Here is a 22,254-nt window from a genome sequence, read left to right as displayed (position 1 = left end):
GTACAGGGAGGCAGATTCAGATTAGATATTAGGAAAAAAATTTTTACAATGAGGGTGGTAGAACACTGGAACAGGTTGCCCAGAGAGGTGGTTGGTGCCCCATCCCTGGAAACATTCAAGGCCAGGTTGGACGATGCTCTGAGCAACCTGGTCTGGTTGGAGATGTCCCTGCTCTTTGCATGGGGTTTGGACTACATGACCTTTGAAGGTCCCTTCCAACCCAAACTATTCTATCATTCTATGATTCTTAAATTGAAAACTTAGTAATCTATTTCTGCTTACTCTGCTGCCATCTTAAGTATTTGTAGGGCTTCCTTCAGATGTCAATAGCTGGAATTTATTTCTCTTACAATCGGTAAAGTCCTCCAAATATGCAAATAGTTAATATATTGATTTTGTTTACAATGCTTATATTTTTACAATTCGTAAGACAAATGTGACTTGATAGCATACTTTAATTATTTCGGATTTTCATGTCTCAAAATCTAAAATTATGTCTAAGAAAGCAACAGAGGTGGGAGGTGGAAATATTTGCTGTTATGAAATGCATTTCTATGTTTAGAATGTGATTTAGGGACTTTCTTGCACTAATTATGTCCTCTGTATGTTCACTGTGTTCACCTTTCAACCTTAACATTCTTCATATACAGCACTTTCTAGGCTTAAACAAGGGGGAAAGAAAGCAGAAGTTCTGTTAATGTTGGATGCTAATTCTTGCATGATTCATCACTAGGGCTAGTCTATGAAATATAGCTGAGATGGAGTGTGTTGAAGTTCACAGATCTGTTAATAGGATGTGAAACCTTGGTTCCATTTTCAAAGAAAAAAAGTTTAATCGTTACAAACCTTTATAGTACAGTCTTTATCGTAGTTTTTCTTCTCCTGATGTTCATTTGACTTCCATAGGATTGTTTTGGGGGTTACTTTCTTAGAGAGTGAGAAAGGTTTCTATTCAGACTGCTTTTATAATAGCATCAGTACACAGTGTCACAGTCCAGCTGTTCTTTCTGTATGTTCCATCCGTATGGCCTACACCCATTTCCTAGTATGTACAGTAAATGGGAATGACTGGGAGTCACTCTGGATTAATACGGAATGATCCCTGCCTGTTTGATCAATGCAGGAACCTTCCCATCTCGCTGCGCTTTCACTGGACACCTGATTCTGTCTCTCTCTTGCGTTCACTGATTTACACATTCTTCTTAAGTAGCAACGGCTGCTATTCAGATGTTCCTGAGTGAGTGCACCCATGTGCTGGAGATGTGGGAGAAGTACGGGCTATGTAGGTGGTGGGGAGCTTCTCTGAAAAAACTTCGGGATGTCTCAGGAAGCCACCACTTCAGCCATGTTTTGGTGCTGGTCCCATGCTAATTGCTCATGGGCTGAGTGAATTTGTGGCATGGCCCCCACTCATTGTGGTTGTTATTTTGCTTTCGCCAACTGCGCTGTCTGGCCAACAGGCTTCTCACTGCAGGTGTATTCCCTGTCCCTGTCATCCTGCACTATGTTCACCAGTCCTGTGGCATCTTCTCCCAGCAGTATCTCCTGTCTCATTTCAGTTTTCTGCTCCTTTGGAACAGCCACCTTCTCTTGAATGTGCTTCCTGTCTCCTCTAAAAAGTGCGTCTTCCAGTTTAAGAAATGTTAGTCTTGTAGAAACCCACTTCGCGTGAAATACAGCAAGAGGACGTAGTTTAGTGTGAAATCAAGTGTCAGCTAGGTGCAGATGAAATGTTGTGCTATAAAAGCAAAAACTCGGCCATGGAGGGCAACTGCTGCTTTTGTTCCCATTGTTTCTGAGATCTGTAAATGCTGGGAGTGCTTACTGGAAATTCTTTGAATAGTTTAATTTTAGAATCACCTACTTAAGTTAATGTTCATCTAGTTTATGATCATGTGAATTAGCTTTCAAGTAATGGTAATAGGAACGTGTTTTAAATTAGAATTCTTCAAAATTGCCAGAAGAGGTGGATTTGGTATAGCATGTTCTCTTTTTCTGTTCTTCTGCCTTTTTTTCGTATGCAGAAAGCTTTACACAAAGGAGCCTTTTTTCTCCAATCTATTAGTATGAATTAAAAAGTCAGCATCTAATACTTTGAAAATGTATAGTTATGTGGAAACAAACTTTAATGCAGGAGGACTTCAACAGAAATTTTGTGTACATTCTTTAAGATGGTATTTAGTGGGTAGGACCCTTAAATTTACCTTCATTAAAAGTCCTGCAAAACTCTTCGGGTGTATATAATTATTTTTTTTTATCTGATAGCTCTCTTCTACAGTTTAAAAGCTTGTATATTATTTCAGTATCAGGGAATAAACAAATTCCTTTTTAGTATGTAAAAAATGTAATAGAGAAGGAAAAATAGTGCAAAGTGACATTTAACAAACAGTTTTAAAATGCTTGCTTTTTTATTTCTCTCTGCTTTGTATTGTACCAGATTACTGTAAAATGAATCTGAAATGGTAGAGATTTATCTTCTGTTCAAGAATTAAAGTTTGTGTTAAAATTGTATTTTCTTGTGGGTTTTGCACCATGCTAGTTCTGTGTAATTGATGTATTTTGAAGCTTGTTTGCAAGTATTTAGGAGCTACAATACAGTTTTACTACTTAAACATGAATGCTTTTTCGTTTTCCCCAGAATGAAAGAAGATGCATCTTCTAGCAAGTGTAAGAAAAGCATTTTTCAAAAATGACATAGAAGTCAGTGACAGTTACACTTTGTGCAAAAACCAAAAACGAAAGGGAGGGAGATGTCTCCTGAGAGAAGAACAGGTTTTTATACCTTCATGCAGTGACTACTACATCAGAGTAACAACTTGCCAAATGTTACCCTAGATACTGAAATTTCTCACGGGTTGAACAGATGAGAAATCCACTGAAGGTGGATACAAAAAAAATACATATGCAGTACACATACATGCAAATTCTATCTGGCATAGAAAATCCATGAACGTAGTTGGAGACTGGAAAGATACTCCAGGAAAAGTAACATGTATTTGCCCTGTTTTTGTTCTCCTTGAAGATGTGCTCACTTTTGGAGACAGACTAGATGTTAAATGGATGTTTGGTCTAGCTCAGTATGGTTCCTTTTATGTTTGGGAGGCATGTTTGATACATGTGGTTACACGTACAGACCATAGACTTAGCACACTTCAAAATACAGTTCTTTATTTTACAAGTTTTAAAGGCTGAAGCATATGGTTACGGTTAGAGAGATAATAACTTAACTTCAGAGCCCTCTCACTCAGGTCATTTAGGAAGAGAACAGCAGCTTGACCAAGTCTGCTGCTCTAAAAACCCAGCTCACCTGCTTTCCTTCCTGCCGAAAGTTTCCTCGGTTGTATCCCCTCCTTGTCCTAATATTTAAAGCAGACTTTAAAAGGCTTGTGTGTAACCACTGCCTTGTTGCTGACACCCATCTGTTTTTCCAGACTCCAGACACCTGAAAGTGAACCCAGCCAAACTAGTTTGCTGAAGCCTCAGCAAGCCATTGTCCCAGGGTCTCTCAATTTCAGTGACAGTCCATTAAGACTAAAGGAGTGATTGGTGTCTGGTATATGGAGGAGTGAGAGACAGTCCTGCAAACCTGTAGTTGAATACGTAGATGTTCAGTGATAGGTGGTTTACTTACAGCACTAATTGTCTTGCGGGGACTGCTGTCGGTGCTGGGTGTTAGTGATTCCTGCCCGTGGTACAAGGATGGGACCAGTGCTCGTCTGTGCAGTTTCACAATATGCTTAATGTGATTTAACTTGAGACTACTGTAGAAAGAGGCAGTCATTCCCTTCTTTCTTTGGTTTTCCTTCCTTCACAGGCTTATACTCCCTCTCTTGCATTATCTAATGATCACACAACAATGTGGGAACTGTTAGCGTAAGACTAGCCTTCAGGGGGTTTGGAGGGTTTATTCTCTTCTGGATCAGTGAGCTGATCTGACTTGCCAGCAGCAGTTGGCATAGATATGTGGGTATAAAAAAAAAGTCTGGGCTGCTTTTCAGACATAGCTTGTACCTCTGATCAGAAGCCTGGCTGTGGAGAGCTGCCTGTGCTGAGGTGGAGTCCTCTCCTTCATCTCCCACCTCATAAGCCTGAACCAACTGGTACTGTTGAATGTTCTTCCCTGATATCTCAGGGTGCTGATGCCACAAACTGTGTTTCAAAGCAGTTGTGTCCATTTCTCTCTTAAGTTTTAATAACTTGATAGTCTGGAGTTTTTACTTACTGGAGTGTTTTTAATCTAAACTCTTTTGCTGTAACCCATTATAGTCCTGCAAGAGCTGAACATTAGTTAGGCAATGCACACTGATTAAAATGTCAGGGCTGGCTCCCATCTCCTTTGGCTTTGTTCCCAGTTAGGTTTTAACTAATTGAGTATGAAGTGACATTATTAGTGATACATTCAGAAGTGAATCTTTGAAGACAATCAGGAGTTTGGATTTGTGAATCATAGAATCATAGAATGGTTAGGGTTGGAAGGGACCTTCAAAGGTCATCTAGTCCAATCCCCCTGCAAGGAGCAGGGACATCCCTGACTAGATCAGGTTGCTCAGAGCCTCATCCAGCCTGGCCTTGAACGTTTCTAGGGATGGGGCTTCCACCACCTCTCTGGGCAACCTGTTCCAGTGTCCTACAACCCTCATTGTAAAAATTTTTTTCCTAATATCTAATCTAAATCTACCTCCCTTTGTTTTGAAACTGTCACAACTGGCCCTATTGAACAGTCTTTCCTGTAGGCCCCCTTGAGGTACTGGAAGACCACAATAAGGTCTCCCCAGAGCCTCCTCTTCTCCAGGCTGAACAGCCCCAACTCTCTCAGCCTGTCCTCATAGGAGAGGTGCTCCAGCCCTCTGATCATCTTTGTGGCCCTCCTCTGGACCTTCTCCAACTGGTCCATGTCCTTCTTATGTTGGGAGCTCCAGAATGACAAGGCAAATTTGATGGTCTGATGTAAATACATGCAAACTCATGATGCAAACTGATATGGGGTTTGGTCTGATAGAGATGCTACAAGGTGAATGAACATTTTTTGGTCAAGATTCAAGGTGTTACTTTAAATGGCACAAGGAAATGTTAACTGAAGAAGTAGAATTAAAAGGAAAAAGGACCAAAGATGAAACTTGATGCAACCCACGCAGAAAATGAGAAGAGGACTTCAGATGTATGTATTACAAAACAAGCCTCGTGACAAAATAAAAGCAAGGAAAGATGATTTATTCCCAGCCAAATAATAACAGCTCTTGAAGAATGACTGACTTCTTACAAGTTGACACTGGTAAAGATGCAATGTTTGTTTTGAGAGCTGTGAAAAGGTCACTGCAGGCTTTGTGAAACTTTATTTTAGTTAATTAATTTCTATTTGCTGCCTTGTTTCTTTCTGGAAGAACAGATTGGGAAAAAACATCAATGGGAGAGAAAATATGCTAGTATGGTAGTCTCTTTCCACACCTCCCCCTCCAAATCAAAGTGTGAGGCTCGTTCTTTATCAGCAACATAAAAGTGCCTCCTCCCCTAAACTTGTATTGTTTATCTGCAAGGATAAAGCTAAATTCCATAAGAGAAAATAATGGAGAAACTTGGAGAAGATCAGTGAGCTAGTACCAGTTGGCGTTTTCTTTTCTGAAGGTGTACTGTGGCAGTGTACTATTTTCAGTGTGTTTTGCTGCATATATGTAGGTCCTAAGAATAAGGAAACACTAATTAAGTTGTTTAGGTTGATGGTGAAATTCCTTTTTTAAAATCATGCCATTATGTGGTAGGATTTATTCTTTTCTACTGTGCAGCTGTGAACTGATGTCTGGATAAAAACCAACGATCAGAAATACAGAGTAAAATATGGGCGATGGGTTACAGGAGATTATAGGACCAAACTGATTTGATACCTGTTTGTTCAGCAGAGGGAGTCTAGGAGAGCTGGTCACTGTAGGATGCATGAAGACTGTGTGTGTGCTCTATAGCTGCCTTCTTCAGATTGGATTACTGTGTGCATCACTGCCCTAAATATTTGTTAGAAAGTATATTTCATTTCTGTTCTTCTAAAGGTAAATCTGCTAGTCTTTTAAGTTCAGAGATGTCTTCTTCAGGGACATATGATTTAGTGGAAGGTATCTTTTTTCTTTTAATATGCTTTAGCAGTTCATTGGATCTAATGAAAAATCAAGGGACCGATGCCCAGTGTATAGCTCAGAGAACTCTTAATTTTTGGCTGGGAAAAAAAAAATGAAAGTGCAGCTCATGTCTAAAAAACTATCCTGCTTTGAGAAGTGATGTGCATAGGAAAGAAAGATCTTACCTGTTTATCACAGAGCATTGGTTTCACTGGTATCCTGAAAACAATTTAGAATAGATGTCTTACCTATGAATTCTGAAGTTGAATGTGATGCACATGGAAGAAAAGACATACAGAAGAGCGATGCATGTGGAAGCCTGGGAGCTTGAGTAGACTCCTGAGAAACATAACACATCACGTCTTCTCTGGATGATGGCTTGTAAGTGCCCATTGACACCGATGGGCTCCTATTTTCTAGCTATAACTGGAACAGGGGCGAGCAACTCTAGATAGATGAGCAACCAGGTTTTGAACTGAGCAAGCGCTTGGTAAGTATGGCACACTGACACTTGTGAGTGTCTCATCAAGTACTTTGAAATTGCTGTTTTAGAGAGAGGTGGTGATAATTTCTTCTTAGGCTGTGTAATCTATAGAATTGTTAGTATCATTAAATACTGAATATAGTATTTATTTAATAAAATTAAATTCACAGTAAAGTTGGTTTTAAGTGTTGTTTTCTAGGAGAAAACATGGATGTGGTGTAGATTGTCACTTCTGTGCATCTCAGTTTTTATTTTCTTTCAGCTTTTACTTGAGCATTTTTCTCTGTTATGAGTTTGACTCTACTCTGCCATGTACAGTAGACTTTCTAATGACACTAAAGCAACTTAGGACCTACTTATCCTTTCTTTCAGCTGTGTCTTTTGTTGAATATCCTAAACTACGTCATTTTAGTGCAATTGATCCTAATCTATGTGTATTTTTTCTAGTCTTATCCCTGACTGAGGCAGGATAAAGGCCACTTGAATTCTTCTGAAATCCTTGTAAATACAGTGTGATAGCTCTAGAGACATAAGGCTGCTGTGCATTGATGAAAGTGAGTTATTTGGATACAATTCAGATACTAAGACACAAAAATGTAGATTTTTTTTTATAAACAGCAGGTATGACAGAAAAAAAGTATAAAAACTGAATTACTTGAAACCTCTTGATTACAGATAAGGTACTGCCTATCAAATTTGAATACACAGTAAGAGTTTCTTTTGGAAGAAATGTGTTTTCAAGGAAGTTCAAAGTGGACTGGACACGTAAACAGCTGCTATGAATTGTGGATTACTGATGCCTGACGAGGGGTTAGACTGAGTTCAGTACTACTGGGTGATGGTAAAAGCTGCACTGTGATGGTAATGTTGCTTCATAGAGAGATTTGGTCACTATATTGTTACAGAATTACAGAATTACAGAATTATTATCAAGATTGGAAAAGACCTAAAAGATCATCCAGTCCAACCATCACCAATACTTCTCAGCTAAATCATATCCCTCAACACAACATCCAAACGTTTCTTGAACACCCCCATGGTCGGTGACTCCACCACCTCCCTGGGCAGTGCATTCCAGTGCCTGACTACCCTTTCTGAGAAGTAGTATTTCCTAATGTCCAGCCTGAATCTCCCCTGGCGCAGCTTGAAACCATTGCCTCTAGTTCTATCACTGTCTACACGAGAGAAAAGGCCGACCCCTAGCTCACTACAACCTCCCTTCAGGAAATTATAGAGAGCTATAAGGTCTCCTCTGAGCCTCCTCTTCTCCAGACTGAACAATCCCAGCTCCCTCAGCTGCTCCTCATAAGGCCTGTGCTCCAGACCCCTCACCAGCTTTGTAGCCCTCCTCTGAACGCGTTCCAGGGCCTCAATGTCTTTCTTGCAGTGAGGGGCCCAAAACTGAACACAGTACTCGAGGTGCGGCCTCACCAGTGCCGAGTACAGGGGGACAATTACCTCCCTGTTCCTGCTAGTAACACTGGTTTTGATGCAAGCCAGGATGCCGTTGGCCTTCTTGGCCACCCGGGCACACTGTCGGCTCATGCTCAGCCGAGCATCAATCAGTACCCCCAGGTCCGTTTCCTCCACACAGTCCTCCAGCCACTCCGCCCCAAGCCTGTAGCGCTGCCTGGGGTTGTTGTGGCCGAAGTGCAGAACTCGGCATTTGGTCTTGTTGAACCTCATCCCATTGGCTTCAGCCCAGCTCTCCAGCCTGTCCAGATCCCTCTGTAGGGCCTCGCTACCCCCAGGCAGATCCACACTCCCAGCCAATTTGGTGTCATCTGCAAACTTACTGAGGGTGCACTCAATGCCCTCATGCAGATCATCAATAAAGATATTGAAGAGGACAGGCCCCAGCACCGACCCCTGGGGAACACCACTTGTGACCGGTAGCCAGCTGGATTTAACTCCATTCACCACCACTCTCTGAGCCCGGCCCTCCAGCCAGCTCCTTACCCAGCCAAGAGTGTACCCATCCAAGCTATGGGCTGCCAGCTTCTGCAGAAGAATACCGTGGGAGACAGTGTCAAAGGCTTTGCTGAAGTCTAGGTAGACCACATCAACAGCCTTTCCCTCATCCAGCAGATGGGTCACTTGATCATAAAAGGAGATCAGGTTGGTCAAACAGGACCTGCCCTTCATGAACCCATGCTGGCTAGGCCTGATCCCCCGGCCATCCCGCACATGCCGCATGATCTCCCTCAAGCCTATCTGTTCCATAACCTTCCCTGTAACCGAGGTCAGGCTAACAGGCCTGTAGTTCCCCGGATCCTCCTTACAACCTTTCTTGTAAATGGGAGTCACGTTGGCAATCCTCCAGTCTTCCGGGACCTCACCAGTCAACAAGGAGCGCTGATAGATGATGGAAAGCGGCTCGGCTATCACCTCCGCCAGTTCCCTCAGCACTCTTGGGTGGATCTCATCCGGCCCCATGGACTTGTGGCAGTCCAGTTGGAGTAGTAAGTCTCTGACCATTTCTTCCAGAATCACAGGGGGGTTAGCGTGCTCCCCAGCCGAGACTACCAGGTCAGAGAGAGGAGTACCCTGAGGATAACTGGTCTGACCTTTAAAGACAGACGTAAAGAAGGCATTCAGAACCTCTGCCTTTTCCTTATCCTCAGTGGTCACATTCCCAGCCTCATCCAGCAAAGAGTGGGTATTCTCCTTTGTCCTCCTCTTACTGTTAATGTATTTATAAAATAAATGTTGCACAATGTAGTTACAAACAAGACAAGTTCTGTGATGTAGTGACTATATCTATGCTAATACCTCTTGAAGCACAGTAAAATAATTGATCTTGATTTAAGTTTTTCTGATATAGAATCATAGAATAGTTTGGGTCAGAGGGGACCTTTAATAGTCATCTAGTTCACCCTTCCCCTGCAAGGAGCGGGTTGCTCAGAGCCCCATCCAGCCTGACCTTGAACATCTGGAAGGGAGGGAACACACTAGAAGGGAGGGATACCATCCAGAGGGACCTTGACAGGCTGAAGAGGTGGGCCTGTGCCAACCTCGTGAAGTTCAGCCAGGCCAAATGCAAGGTCCTGCATCTGTGTCGTGGCAATCCTAGGCACAAATACAGGCTGGGCGGAGAATGGATTGAGGCCAGCCCTGAGGAGAAGGACTTGGGAGTGCTGGTGGACAAGAAGCTCAACGTGAGCAGGCAATGTGCCCTTGTGGCCCAGAAGGCCAACCGCATCCTGGGCTGCATCAAGAGGAGCGTGGCCAGCAGGTCGAGGGAGGTGATTCTCTCCCTCTGCTCTGCCCTGGTGAGACCCCACCTGGAGTACTGCGTCCAGTTCTGGAGCCCCCAAGATAAGAAGGACATGGACCAGTTGGAGAAGGTCCAGAGGAGGGCCACGAAGATGATGAGAGGGCTGGAGCACCTTTCCTATGAGGACAGGCTGAGAGAGTTGGGGCTGTTCAGCCTGGAGAAGGGGAGACCTGATAGCGGTCTTCCAGTACCTCAAGGGAGCCTACAAGAAAGATGGGGAGGGACTGTTCAATAGGGCCTGTTGTGATAGGACAAGGTTTTAAAATAGAGGGAGGTAGATTTAGATTAGATATTAGGAAATTTTTTTTTTACAATGTGAGTTGTAGAACACTGGAACGAGTTGCCCAGAGAGGTGGTGGATGCCCCATCACTGGAAATGTTCAAGGCCAGGCTGAATGAGGCTCTGAGCAACCTGATCTAGGCAGGGATGTCCCTGCTTCCTGCAGGGGAGTTGGACTAGGTGACCTTTAAAGGTCCATTCCAACCCAAACCATTCCATGATTCTATCTCCAGGGATGGGGCATCCAGCACCTCTCTGGGCAACCTGTTCCAGTGTTTCACCACCCTCATTGAAAAAAAAATCTTCTTTATGTCCAGTCTGAACATATAAATGCTAACATGTGGCTGTTGGAGAAAAATAAGTTTGTTAAGTTAGGCCCATGCTCATAACTCTCACTGAACTAGAAAGCAGCAGTTAAAAATGAGAATTTGTGATGCTACTATGGCCAAATATAGCAATGCTACTCTTGGCACAGTGCAGAAGGGATGGTGAGCTAGTGGTGTGATCACCTCTCGTTGGTGAGGAATTAGCTGAGGAATGTGGGCAGCAGCGTGATTTTCCTTCTTCCTCCTTTTCTGGTCTGTGCTGTTGTTACGTCTTCTTTTCAACCAGTGTAACTCAATCTGAAGTATTCACCTTGATGACACTTCTGTAAATCACCAGAAATGCTTGGAAACTTGATAGAGGGAAGCATCCTGAGCACAGAGAGTGTCATCAGCTAGAGTTATTGTATGTACTCTATGTACCCTTCTGCAGCTCCAACAAGGTATTTTTCAAACTCAACCTTCATTTTTGCACCATAGGCTGCAGGCTTCAAAGTAAAGGAGAGAAACACTTGTTCACAAAGTGCATGGTGAATTTAACAGTTGATATGCACTTGGAAAGTACTTTTTGTTTTACTTTCTTTATTTGCTGCTGAATTTTTTGTCTTCTATTTATTCACCCTGGCGTTACCAGGCTCCAGTTCTCTCTCTCTTTTTTTTTTTTTTTTTTTGTAAATAGGTTGTAGCATGTTACCCTATATAGCTTTCTTCATGTTTCCTACTTTCCTCTTCTCAGTCACTGTTTACTTTCACCTAAGCGTTGCTGTGCCACCTCTCATATGTCTTTCCTTTAAATGGATATGGTAAAATAAGAAGACTTATTTGCTTTTCATATGTGGTGATTAGGAATTTTTCCTGTTCCATCTTTGCACCGTTAAATGTTTAGGTGGCCACTTGTGTACAAATATTTCTAAAAGTTATTGCTGTCTTTCTTCAGAGGTTTCTTGGAACACAAGAGGACTAAGACTAACCAGATACTGTTATCTACACTGTTCCTTGTGTGCTCCTGCATACCAAGAAAGAAAATAGATGTGATTTTAGTTACTGTGCTTCTTTGGGTGTGCAGGGTGCAGTAGAGGCTAGGGACAGCCAGCTGTGTGCAGAGCTGTGGTGTGTTGGTACATTGTGGAATGCTGGCTTCATAAACAGAAATACGTTTTTCATATAGGTACAGTATTTAGACTTGATTGTGCTGTTTATGTCAGGGGAATTTTTTTTTTCACCTCTCTGGTGTACTACTTTGATACTACTTTTGGGAGCAGCTGACAATTTTGAAGCAAAGATCTGTGTCTGTCGAAGATGCCTTTCATAACAGCTTAGTGAGGGAGAATCAGAAGCTGGATTTGCTGCTATCTGGAGGAGCTCTTGCATATTGAAGGATATAAAAAAGTCTTTTCAGACCGGTCCATTATTTAGAAAAACACATATGCGAAATCTAGATTAGACTAGTGAAAATTGAAAAGAAATGTCCCTTCTCATTTGCTTAAAAATCATTTGGCCATTTGTTTCTCGGCTGATTTTTAATTCATTTTTTTAAACATCTCTAGCTGTCTGAAATTCTCAGCTCTTGTATTCTGCAAGAGAAGTCATAAATTCACCTCATGCTGATATCAGCTGTCTTAAAATCATCACCCATGTATTTCAGGAGAAATAATTATTTAGTTTTGCCTAATAATCCTAATTGGCCTTATTTAACTTGATGTTTTGTGTAGCTGCTTGCTGATGATACTGCTCATCAGTATCAGGGAGCATTCTGATGTAGAAAGTGCTGCAGTATTTTTTTCCAAGAGAGAAAGATGTGTGTGAGAATCTTCTGGAGTTTGCAAAGAAACATAACCTTAAAAGTGCCTGAGTTTTATCATGGTTTGATTTTAATGTAAATGTCATCACAGACGCCTGTCTTTTTATGTTCTAAATGTTTAGAGGCAGAAGGTTGAGGCACAGCAGCAACTGATAGCGTGGGATGGCGTTTTGCAGAGTGGCTGAATAAGACATCTCTATGAGTTTGAAGTGTTTTTTAAGTAATTTGATTTATTCTGCGTTGGTCTTAAAATCGTACAGGAGAAAGTATTCTTGGCCCGATTGAATTTGTACAGTTTTGGTTCCAGTATTGAACGTGGAGCCTTCCTTTTCTTCTGTAAATCGTAGATCTGGGAGAGGAGACAACTACAGGAGTATCTCAGCTGTGGAGAAAGGAGGACAAGGGAAATTATCTGTAGGCTGTCGCTGAAGAGGAAGAGGACATCCCCGGTTGTGCAGAGCGGGGTGCTGCATGGGGTGCCCCTGTCCAGGCAAGCAGGGCTTCTGTGTGCTTTGTGACACCTGCCAGCCACCTGCCTGTGTTGCACACATTTTAGCGCTCTCCAGCAAATGCTTACAAGGGTTGCAATACATATTTCAAAACCAGTGAAACTGTGACTTTTTATCATTACATTTATATGGCTTTAAAAGCGAGTGTAACAGTGTGGGGATGTATGAGAGAGTATTTGAGGGGCGACTGGGTACTGGCTGTTCAGTCATATGCAATCGACTCGCCGTTCTCCTTGAGACTGGGCCACTGACACAGAGTGTATGCGTACTATGTACCACAACAGAATTTAGCACAATGTTATTCTAATGTTATTGTATTTGCCTCAAGTTTGTGGTATTTAACATTTTTTTAAAAGAAAAATAAAAAGTCTAGGCCTTTTTTTTAGTACGTTATTTTGAGACGTGTACCTTAAAAATTCAGGAAACACATACAAGCTCTAGTTTTATCTCTTGTTATGTTGTATATGCAGGTAGGTATACCTGTGCTTGCCTGGCCTTTTAAGTATTCTTTGCTTGCAAATTTAAAAAACAAAACCAGGCCCAAACCAAAACCACTTTTGAGAAAGGATAGGAAGATTGACGTGGCATTTCTACTTCTGTCTAAGTTAGTAACAACATTGTTAAGAACTTAAATTTGAAGTGAAACTCTTCTGCAGTGAGAAAATATTTAAATAAATATTCCCAGATGTGCAAACCAATTGAAGGTCTGAAAAGCATCAGGTGTTCCCATTTTAGTGTACTTCAATTTCAGCAATGTTAAAATGTTTTATTTTTTATTCATTAACTGTCTCTTGAAGGCCTAATTGTTTGGGCAGATTTACTATGGATGTCTTTTTGTTTGAATTATTTACAAAGATGTACTTTAAAAGGTGTATTGATAGTTTTTTTTTTTTTAAATCAGTGAAATAATTCTGAAAGGCGTTTTAAAAGAAGGCAATTAAAATACATATTCCAAAGATGTGTAGGTTTTTAATGTGATTTTTACATCCTGTGCACTGTGGGGCAGATTTATTTTTCATTGTTTCTTCAAATGATGGCTTGCACAGCTGCATGAACAGTGACACTTTTTCTGTCTTTTACTCCCTGTTATAATTCAGTTAAGACGCTCATGGAATTAATTTGAACTCCACCATCTATGGATTTAAATAAAACCATCTGGATTAAGCTGAAATTGCTGATTAGTTAAAAGCTGCTGAGACAGACTGTGCTGTTGGTTGGTGTCCCCACTAGCAATTAAGTTGTGTTTCCCTGGAAGGCCACACTGAACATGTTTATTTTAAATGTATATACAACATGTTGAACCTCTATTCAACCAGAGATTTTTTAGGAGGGTCCCTCTCCTCACAGTTCGTGAGTTAAAGACTGCCATCCAGTCTTCTGACTAGTCTGAAGGGACCTCTTGTTTTCCCTAGTGAGTCACCAGTGAGCTCAGTAAGCAATTTTTAATGAACTTAATCAATTCAGCAGCCACTTCTCTGCCCTGCCTTGGGCTTGCCGTTCTGGTGACCTTCAGGTTCAGTGGGTACTTAAAGTTAATTATATCCCTAATGACTTTGCAAACTTGTTTCCAGATACTGGAACTGGGGCAAGGTTCGAATGTAAACATGTGCCCCTTTTTCTTTTGCTGAGATAAATAATATTAAACTCTTATCTGCAGCATATCTTCTTGTCTGCAGCTGACAAACTTCAGTAAAGCCAAAGTTTGAGCTTCTTCCAGATTCTTAAGTTCTAAATTGACAAATAAGACTCAAGTGTGTATATAACTGTCTTCAGAGAGAGGTGTTGTCTTCTCTGTTTACTTTGTGCCTCTGGATGCATTTTGTTAATAGACTCAGATACACACACACAAGAAAGTCAACTGTAAGGGGTTTTTTGTTGGTCTGTTTTTCTAATTCAGACTGTAGGCCAAGTTGCTATTTAAAATTTTTTACTTCCAGTTCCTGAGCTTGGTTTTGGTGTGGACTTTTTGGATTTTGTACAGTAATCTCAGAGAGTTGTTATTTAATGTCTCAGAGATACTGAGATTCCAAGCCTTTATTAAAGGTATTGAAATGTATTTTTCATAAAATGATAGGAGAGAATCTAGGTTTCATAATAATCAAAGAAAATAAATGTTTTATGGTTTTTTTTCCAAGGTTGTTAATTTCAGTCTATAATAGCTATTAAGGAATATACAGCAGTGATTCCTAAAAGATAAATTTCAAATAGAAGAATTTTGTCTGCATAGAACAATAGTATCGCAAAGCAAACTTGTTCTTCCAGTCTTACCTAGACTGTGTAATGCCTCTCATGGAAACATCAGGGCAAAAGGATCAGGAACAATTTTATTTTATTTTCCTGCTTTTGTCTTTTCTAGTTCCTGGGAAACTTGCAGTTCTCTGTACTTAGACCACTAGAGTGTCTAAAAGAGTTACCTTTAGCTTCATTATCAACACTTGGAAGCTTTAGTTCCAACAATAAGTATGATATAGGTCAAGCTACTGTTTCCTTCTCATTTATTTACATTTTGAATTAGCACCTACTAGAATATTATATAAATTATCATCAGATTTTCTGAATTATTCTTTTGTAGCTGCCTGTTGGACCTGGCCATTTTGCAACATGTGAAGTACAAAAGACAAAAATTTAAGTGCTATATCGAAAGGCTTTGTAAGTAGGTGACGGTGGGAGTCCTATATGTTTTTACTTCTCCACTGCATCCAAGTTTGCAAAAAGTACTTTTTTCTGGACATGGTATCAAAGGGCATGGTTCTGGACTTTTTATTACTCAGCTCCAATTTTTTTTCTTACTGCATACTCATAGCTGTATCAATTAAACATCTAACAGCTAAGGAAATTAAAGTTATATTAGGTTTACTTACTTTAGAAAGATGAAATTTCAAGATGAAGGTAGCACCTTCTTAATAAAGATACAAGCAATTATGTTGGTTTTTTTTTAAAACATGAATGACTTTTAAAAGGCGCATACATACCTACCCGCAATAATGTGCTGTTGCATGTGGAGGTTGTGGTATATGGTACCAGAATGACTGAAATATCAAATACACTCGTATTTGAAGTCATACTACAAGTTTTAATTAACATTCAGGTTGAAGTACAGTTTGTTTGGAAAGTAATTTTTAAAAAGAACCACAAAACCTTCTGACTTCTAGAATTATTCTAGTACTGGCTTCTGCTCAGCTATGCCTTACAAAGTCAGAGCATCGGTCTCTTGGTCTTGTTTACCAAATCTGTTCCCTTTCTGTATGTGATGCAGGGTCAAGTTACCTACACATCTGAAAGGATTGCTCTCCTCTCCCTTGGTAGCACTAGATTTCCTAATACAAGTTAGGATCCTGCAGGCACCAGGGTGTCTCCGTGTACCATGCTAATACTGTCATTGCTTTGCTGAAACTATTTTTACTGTAAGTGAAGATGAACAAATGCATAAATTTTTTCAGGACAGGGTTATATGTTACTGAATGATACAGAAAGCAAAACAAACTTGGTTTCATTATCGCACTTAAAAGGTGTCTTTAAAATAGTTGGATTTTGAATAATTAGGTTTATACTGAGCATTGCTCTCTCACTATTAATTCACTTGAAGGGATCACGATTAATTTTTTGGTGGGGATAGCAGACGGGAGGCCTAATTGGAGTGGCTGAAGGAAAGTTGGGAAAGGACTGTTCTCACTTCCCTGGCGAGGAGCTTGTTGCCCTTTGTCTTTCTTCTGTTTCTCCCATCCCTTGAAATCCTGTGACCTCAGGGCAGGTTCACCCGTTCTTCCTTTGCTGACCCGGGAAAACCGAAGCCCTGCAGACACGTGCAAAGGGGAACTGGTACAACTCTATTTCTCCAGCCCTACTAATCCTCCTCGCTCTGCTGATCTGATTTTGGTCTGTAAGCAGCTTCATTTTTGGCATCTGCTTTAAAGGATCATTTGATCATGAAGCTGTTCGTATATATAACTTTCTGAAATGCTACCGTAGCCTCTTGTTCGTTCCCTACACTTTCTTATGCATTGCTCCTTTCATCATGGCTATAAGCTATTGACCCAATTGACCAAATACAACCACTTCAATGAGATATGTGTTTTCCTTACAGAAGTAGCTTTAATTTTTCCCTATAGATATTATGTGGAAAGAGGTAAAAATCAGGGTTTTTAAACATCTTTTTTTTTTCCACGTCTACGTTAGAAAAAAACGGATTGAAGGAGCATGAACGTTGACTTGGGATTTTTTTATAAAGATTTTTTTTTTCAGTGGTTGACTTTGGTTTTGAATCAACATTTTGACTTTGTAAGAAAGTTAGTTTTCCCCACTGCGGTTTTTGCTTGTTTAGCAGACACCCGGCATAGCAATTACATGATTTGTAACCTGGAAGGCTGTGTTGCTGTTAAAACAGTTCAGCTGATATTGTTGAGAAATGATATTACTTTGTGTTAATTTTTCATTCCTACAGAAGTTAAGTCTTGAAACTGGAGATAAGAGTCACAGCAGCACTCTTTTAAGAGGAGCAGTATAAAACCAGCACTGCATACCAGCATCAAAGTCAGTGGTGGCAACTGGTGATGCATATCCCAGGAGATATGGTTACACTTCTGAGAATTAATTTCCATTTTGTGATCTGTCAGTTCTTACATCTTCTTGATGTAATTACAGAGGTTTAATAACAAGTGCTGCTTAAATCATACATTAAAAAATAGAAATATATTGGAGTACTTGATGCTGAGTTCCTGAATAAAGATAAGGAAAATATGATTCTAGATCTGTAATCTGTTGTTATTAATTGGCAGTAGTTAAGCAGAAATACTTTAAAGTATTTGTGTTAGTGTTGGATTAATGTTGTGATTGGCTCCTGCATAATTTGACATTCTGGAATAGTCAGGTTAAGAAAGCAATTTTGATTTCCTCCAACTGTTACCAAATGGATAACTTAATTCTTCAGGTCTGAGTATTTCCTGGGGTTTTTTTTTTCCTCAAATATAGGGAAAGTGTAAATTAAGCTTTGCAAGGCAGGAGGTATGTTCGCAATTTTCTGCTAGTGTTGAGTCCTGTCATGGCTCAAATTGTTTAATTTATTAGGGAAGTGGAAATGTTATGATCTGTATTAATGTTTTAATTATTGTTTGTTGCCTACTTAGAAACAGACTATATCTTAAGCTGTAGGTTCTCAATAACTTTATAGGCCTATGGTTTAATACAATAAAATAATTTAATCCTTTTGTGACTTACTGTTGGAATTGATCAATTTGACTTAATTGGAAATTTAGAAATAAATTTTTTACAATGAGGGTTGTAGAACACTGGAACAGGTTGCCCAGAGAGGTGGTGGAAGCCCCATCCCTAGAAACGTTCAAGGCCAGGCTGGATGAGGTTCTGAGCAACCTGATTTAGTTGGGGATGTCCCTGCTCCTTGCAGGGGAGTTGGACTAGATGGCCTTTGAAGGTCCCTTCCAACCCAAACCATTCTATGATTCTGTGATTCTAAATTCCACTAAGTCTGGATTGTTGACTCCTGAGACAGTAGTATTTTAAGTAAGAAGACACTTAGTGAAATTGGGATAAAGTACTGCTTCTTTTCTCCTTCTTGCTTCTTTCCTCACCAAAAGCTGACCTTATGAGTGCTTCAGAGTAGAGGTTATTCTGGTTTTATTAACTTTATGAAACCCCCTCAGAGACCAGGAGTCATCATTCTGGCAAAGTTTAGAAACATAATGTGCCACTGAATTTGGAAGTTTTAGGAAGAGTGGCTTAATATGAGGAGCTCATGGGAATCAGTGGTTCAACCCCTGTTCACCTTGTGTCCGCTTTGGTTTATCATCTAACAGTTTTCTTCTTTCACTTCTTACAAGTATGTATTTAAACATGTCAGGAGTCTTTGTGGCAAACTGAAGAGGAAACAGGGCTATTTGTATTATTGGGTATTGTGGTGAAAAGGCATACAGGTATTCAGGAACGGTAGACAGTGATGAAGTTTTTTATTTATACGTAATACAGTTGATCTGTGAATAGCCTGTGTGCATGTATATACCCATTGCTTATGATATCCTGGTGGGTGCTATTTTTTTTTTTTTGCATCAGCTTTACTTTGTTGCTTACAATTTGTTTTTCTTTTTCTACTGGCAGGTATTTAATTAGTCAAGGAGCACATGTAGGAGCTGTAAATAGTGAAGGAGACACTCCATTAGATATTGCTGAAGAAGAGGCAATGGAAGAGCTGCTTCAGAATGAAGTAAATAGACAAGGTAATTTTGAATATGGAGGCGTGGTTTTGTTTATTGGACACTAAATATATTTTTGAAAACTTACACTAAATTAGGAATGTTAAAGTCACTCAATTTATTTTCTAAAGAGAATTGTCAATACAATGTATTGTGCTCAAGCTGTCTTCTAGATGTTTTTACTCAGCCCAGCCTCTTGTGAAGAAAGAGGTCATAAGTATTGAACCCAGGTGTTAATTGGATTCCCACATTCACTTAACACAATTTATGTGGTATTTAGATACTATGGATGACATTCAGTGCATTGGGGATATAGACTACTGTATGTCATCTTTAGACTATGTCTAAAAAGATTCCTGCCTTAGAGAGAAGAGAAACAAGTGCTTTTAGGGTGACTCAGATGTCTGTTTTAGGATGAGGTGAATCCAGTCCTAAGGTAACTGTTTCTTTCCGTTGACTACAAGAAAGCCTAGAATAACTAAACCAAAAGTAAACAACTATACTGTATCCCATAAATCACCCTTCATGTCTAGTTCTGACCTCTTGAATGCCCTTCTACAATGCCAAATGTCTGAAACTACTCCTTGGCATAAGGAGTCTTAGGTTGCACTTGTTGGAGACCTGAGAACCTTTTAAGTTCCTTCTGATTTTGTGTACTCTTCTGAGAGCACTGTATAGGTGAGCATTCATGTAACAGTTAATGAATAGGTATCAAATGTTATTTGACAGTATTGTTTAAAAACATACAGCCTAAATTTATGCACCTTGCTCCTAGGAAATTGCTAGAACAGGCAGTCGTGTCTTTACAAGAGAAACTGGCCTTTGAAAAAGCATACTGATTTGTTTTTCCCTGCTTTTTTCCACCCTCCTTACACTGCTGTTTTCCATGTTCCAGTCCTCAGGTGGATTTTCCAGTGAAAGGTCTTTCAGAGTTTCTGGGTTTTTTTTCACCCTACAGAGGAAAGAATATTAAGTTGTTGTTGACTGACCCTCTTGAGTCCAGCAGAAAAGCACTGCTACCCCAGAACTCCCAGTGCGAGAGCTGATGTAATCTGTGTTATATTATAAATTTAAGGAAGATGACATTCAGAGTGAAGATGGAGCCTTTGTGGGGGACATGCTAGGGACTGCATCTCCATTACTTCTAAACCCCTGCCAACCTCTTAAAAAGACTTTTCCTTCTTGAAAATGTTATTTTTTTGGAGCGTTGAGTTTCTGTCTCTAAGACAGATTTACATAATTTAACAGTAAACTAGTAATTGCTTCAGACTTTGCTCTTATTTAATTTGTATGGTTAAACCTGTTTAATGCCCAAAGCAAATGGTGAAAAGAAAGTGGATGACATGATGTGCAGGGAAATAAGAGATACCTACTGATACACAGGAGTAGATTGTAGATTTGACACAGAGGCTTTGATTCAATTATTTGTTAGTGTTAACGGAATTTTGATTAACACTTCTTACAGTTAACACATAAAGAACATCAGATTAGATAGTTGCAAATATTTTTTTTTTTGTCTGTACTACCATTTGTCTATTTTAATCAGCTTGGAAAAAATACAGTTGTTCTCTTTTCTAACAGTAGTGTCAGTCTTTTCTGGAGAGTTGTTTCTGGAATGTGCCTCAGCCTAAATTTTTTACGGTTGTTTTTGAAACATTTGAATTTACTACTGTGCTATACTAGTTGACTGTAGTAGTTCTCTGTAAAATTGACTTTTTTTTGGAAAATAATTCTTCCCAAATCTCCTGTTTATATGTTACTGCTTTTTTTTTTTTTTAAATATATATTTATAATATGGGGTTTTAATGTACATTTTTACAGTGCAGGGATTCAACATTACATACTAATTTTTATTCTTTTGCAAGTTTAATTATTTTGAATAGCCCAATTGTAAAATTAGCATTGGCAACCTAAACTAAATGTCAGCATTCACTGAAAATTTCAGTATGATTTACATATTTTTGAATTTCGAGCTTAGAATAAACTGTCTATGGTACGGTCTTTATAAGTCTGAGAAGAAGGTAGATGTTCCCATGCTGTAGCTGTTAGCTTCTAAAGGGATAATTCAGGTTGTTTTAAAATACTAAATTTTACTTACTATGAAAAACCTATTTTGCAAGCATTCCTTGTACATTTTTGTGTCAGTTGTCTTGCTGACTAGCTAAAGGATTTTCAGAAGATTGGTCTTTCTCAGATGATTTGAAAAATATATTGGTTGAATGAGGCACCGTGTCAGGTGGGAAAAAGCTTGCTAGGGCTGTGCTTCAGAGTGACTGGACCTCCTTTCCTCTGTGGAGAGCAGGAACTGGATGCTGTTCTGAACTGTGACCACACTGTGAGCATCCCTGACAGCGTTTCTGCCTTCCTAGTCTGGAGTTTCAGTTTCACAGAAGCAGGGAAGAAGGTGTGCAGCATCCCTCCTTTTTAATTTGTGTCTGAAGGTGTAAGAACTTCGGGCTTTTACCTGCAGGGATGAAGTCGTAGGAAATTTTTAATGATTGTGGGTGAGAATGGAATAGAAAGGGTATGGATCTGGATGTGAACTTGTAGTGTCTGTCTTACTAAATCACGAGACAATTGTCTCGGCAATAAGGTTTTAATCATGTGCTTTTGATGGCATCCTTAACTTGCATATAGAGTTAATATTATATACAGAATGATTATTTAGCCATTATCATGATCACTTGGAAAGTGCCTAATTATGTGTATGTTGTAGCTAGAGAAGTTAATAGCTCTAAAATAAGAACTTGATTGTTTATCTTAATGTGGAATTAACGCTGATGCATTGTGACAGTTTCATCTTTGACTATGCATGTGGCTGAGTGCAATTATCCCTCCAGCTTTAGCATTGCTCCTTGTATAGAATAAAGCAGTGCTGCAGTTTTGATAATGCAGGTTAACTGTGGGGTCTGTGGAATGATCAGCCCTGTCTCAGCATTACCAACAGTGGAAGATCAGACTATTTAATAAACAAACCTGAATGTCAAAAAATCTTACCTCTATGTAGGTAAAACATGCAGCATGAAAATTAAGTAGATGTTTTCTGTAACATTCTTGCCTTGCAACCTTTTCATGTGTATTTATTCCTACATTCTTTATAGTTTAATTTTTGTGTTGCTGTGAGTATGGCTTCCTGCATATTGGCATCAGCAGTCGTAGTCATTTGGTGGCAAAAGATTGCCTGGAAATACCAGTCAGGTTCATTGTGGTTTCAGATGTAAGTGATGACATTTGATGTTTGTTTCTGTTAGAAGTCTGAGGAGAATCACCTTT

At 39.8% G+C, this 22,254-nt stretch overlaps 1 protein-coding gene across 9 annotated transcripts in view; it reads left to right on the top strand.

The window, feature by feature from the left end:
* PPP1R12A (protein phosphatase 1 regulatory subunit 12A) overlaps positions 1-22,254 on the top strand; it is a 124,411-nt gene that overhangs the window by 49,457 nt on the left and 52,700 nt on the right. For all 9 annotated transcript variants that reach the window (XM_086749791.1, XM_086749826.1, XM_086749808.1 and 6 more), the window contains one exon: positions 18,887-19,005. In XM_086749791.1, coding sequence (XP_086605917.1) covers positions 18,887-19,005 — 119 coding nt within the window. The remainder of the gene's footprint in view (positions 1-18,886; positions 19,006-22,254) is intronic.

Source organism: Chlamydotis macqueenii, chromosome 1 (assembly GCF_036417535.1).
Source record: "Chlamydotis macqueenii isolate bChlMac1 chromosome 1, bChlMac1.mat, whole genome shotgun sequence".
NCBI classification, from domain to species: Eukaryota; Metazoa; Chordata; class Aves; order Otidiformes; family Otididae; genus Chlamydotis; species Chlamydotis macqueenii.
Note: the sequence above shows the minus strand (reverse complement) of the source record. Positions and strands in the feature narration are given on the sequence as shown.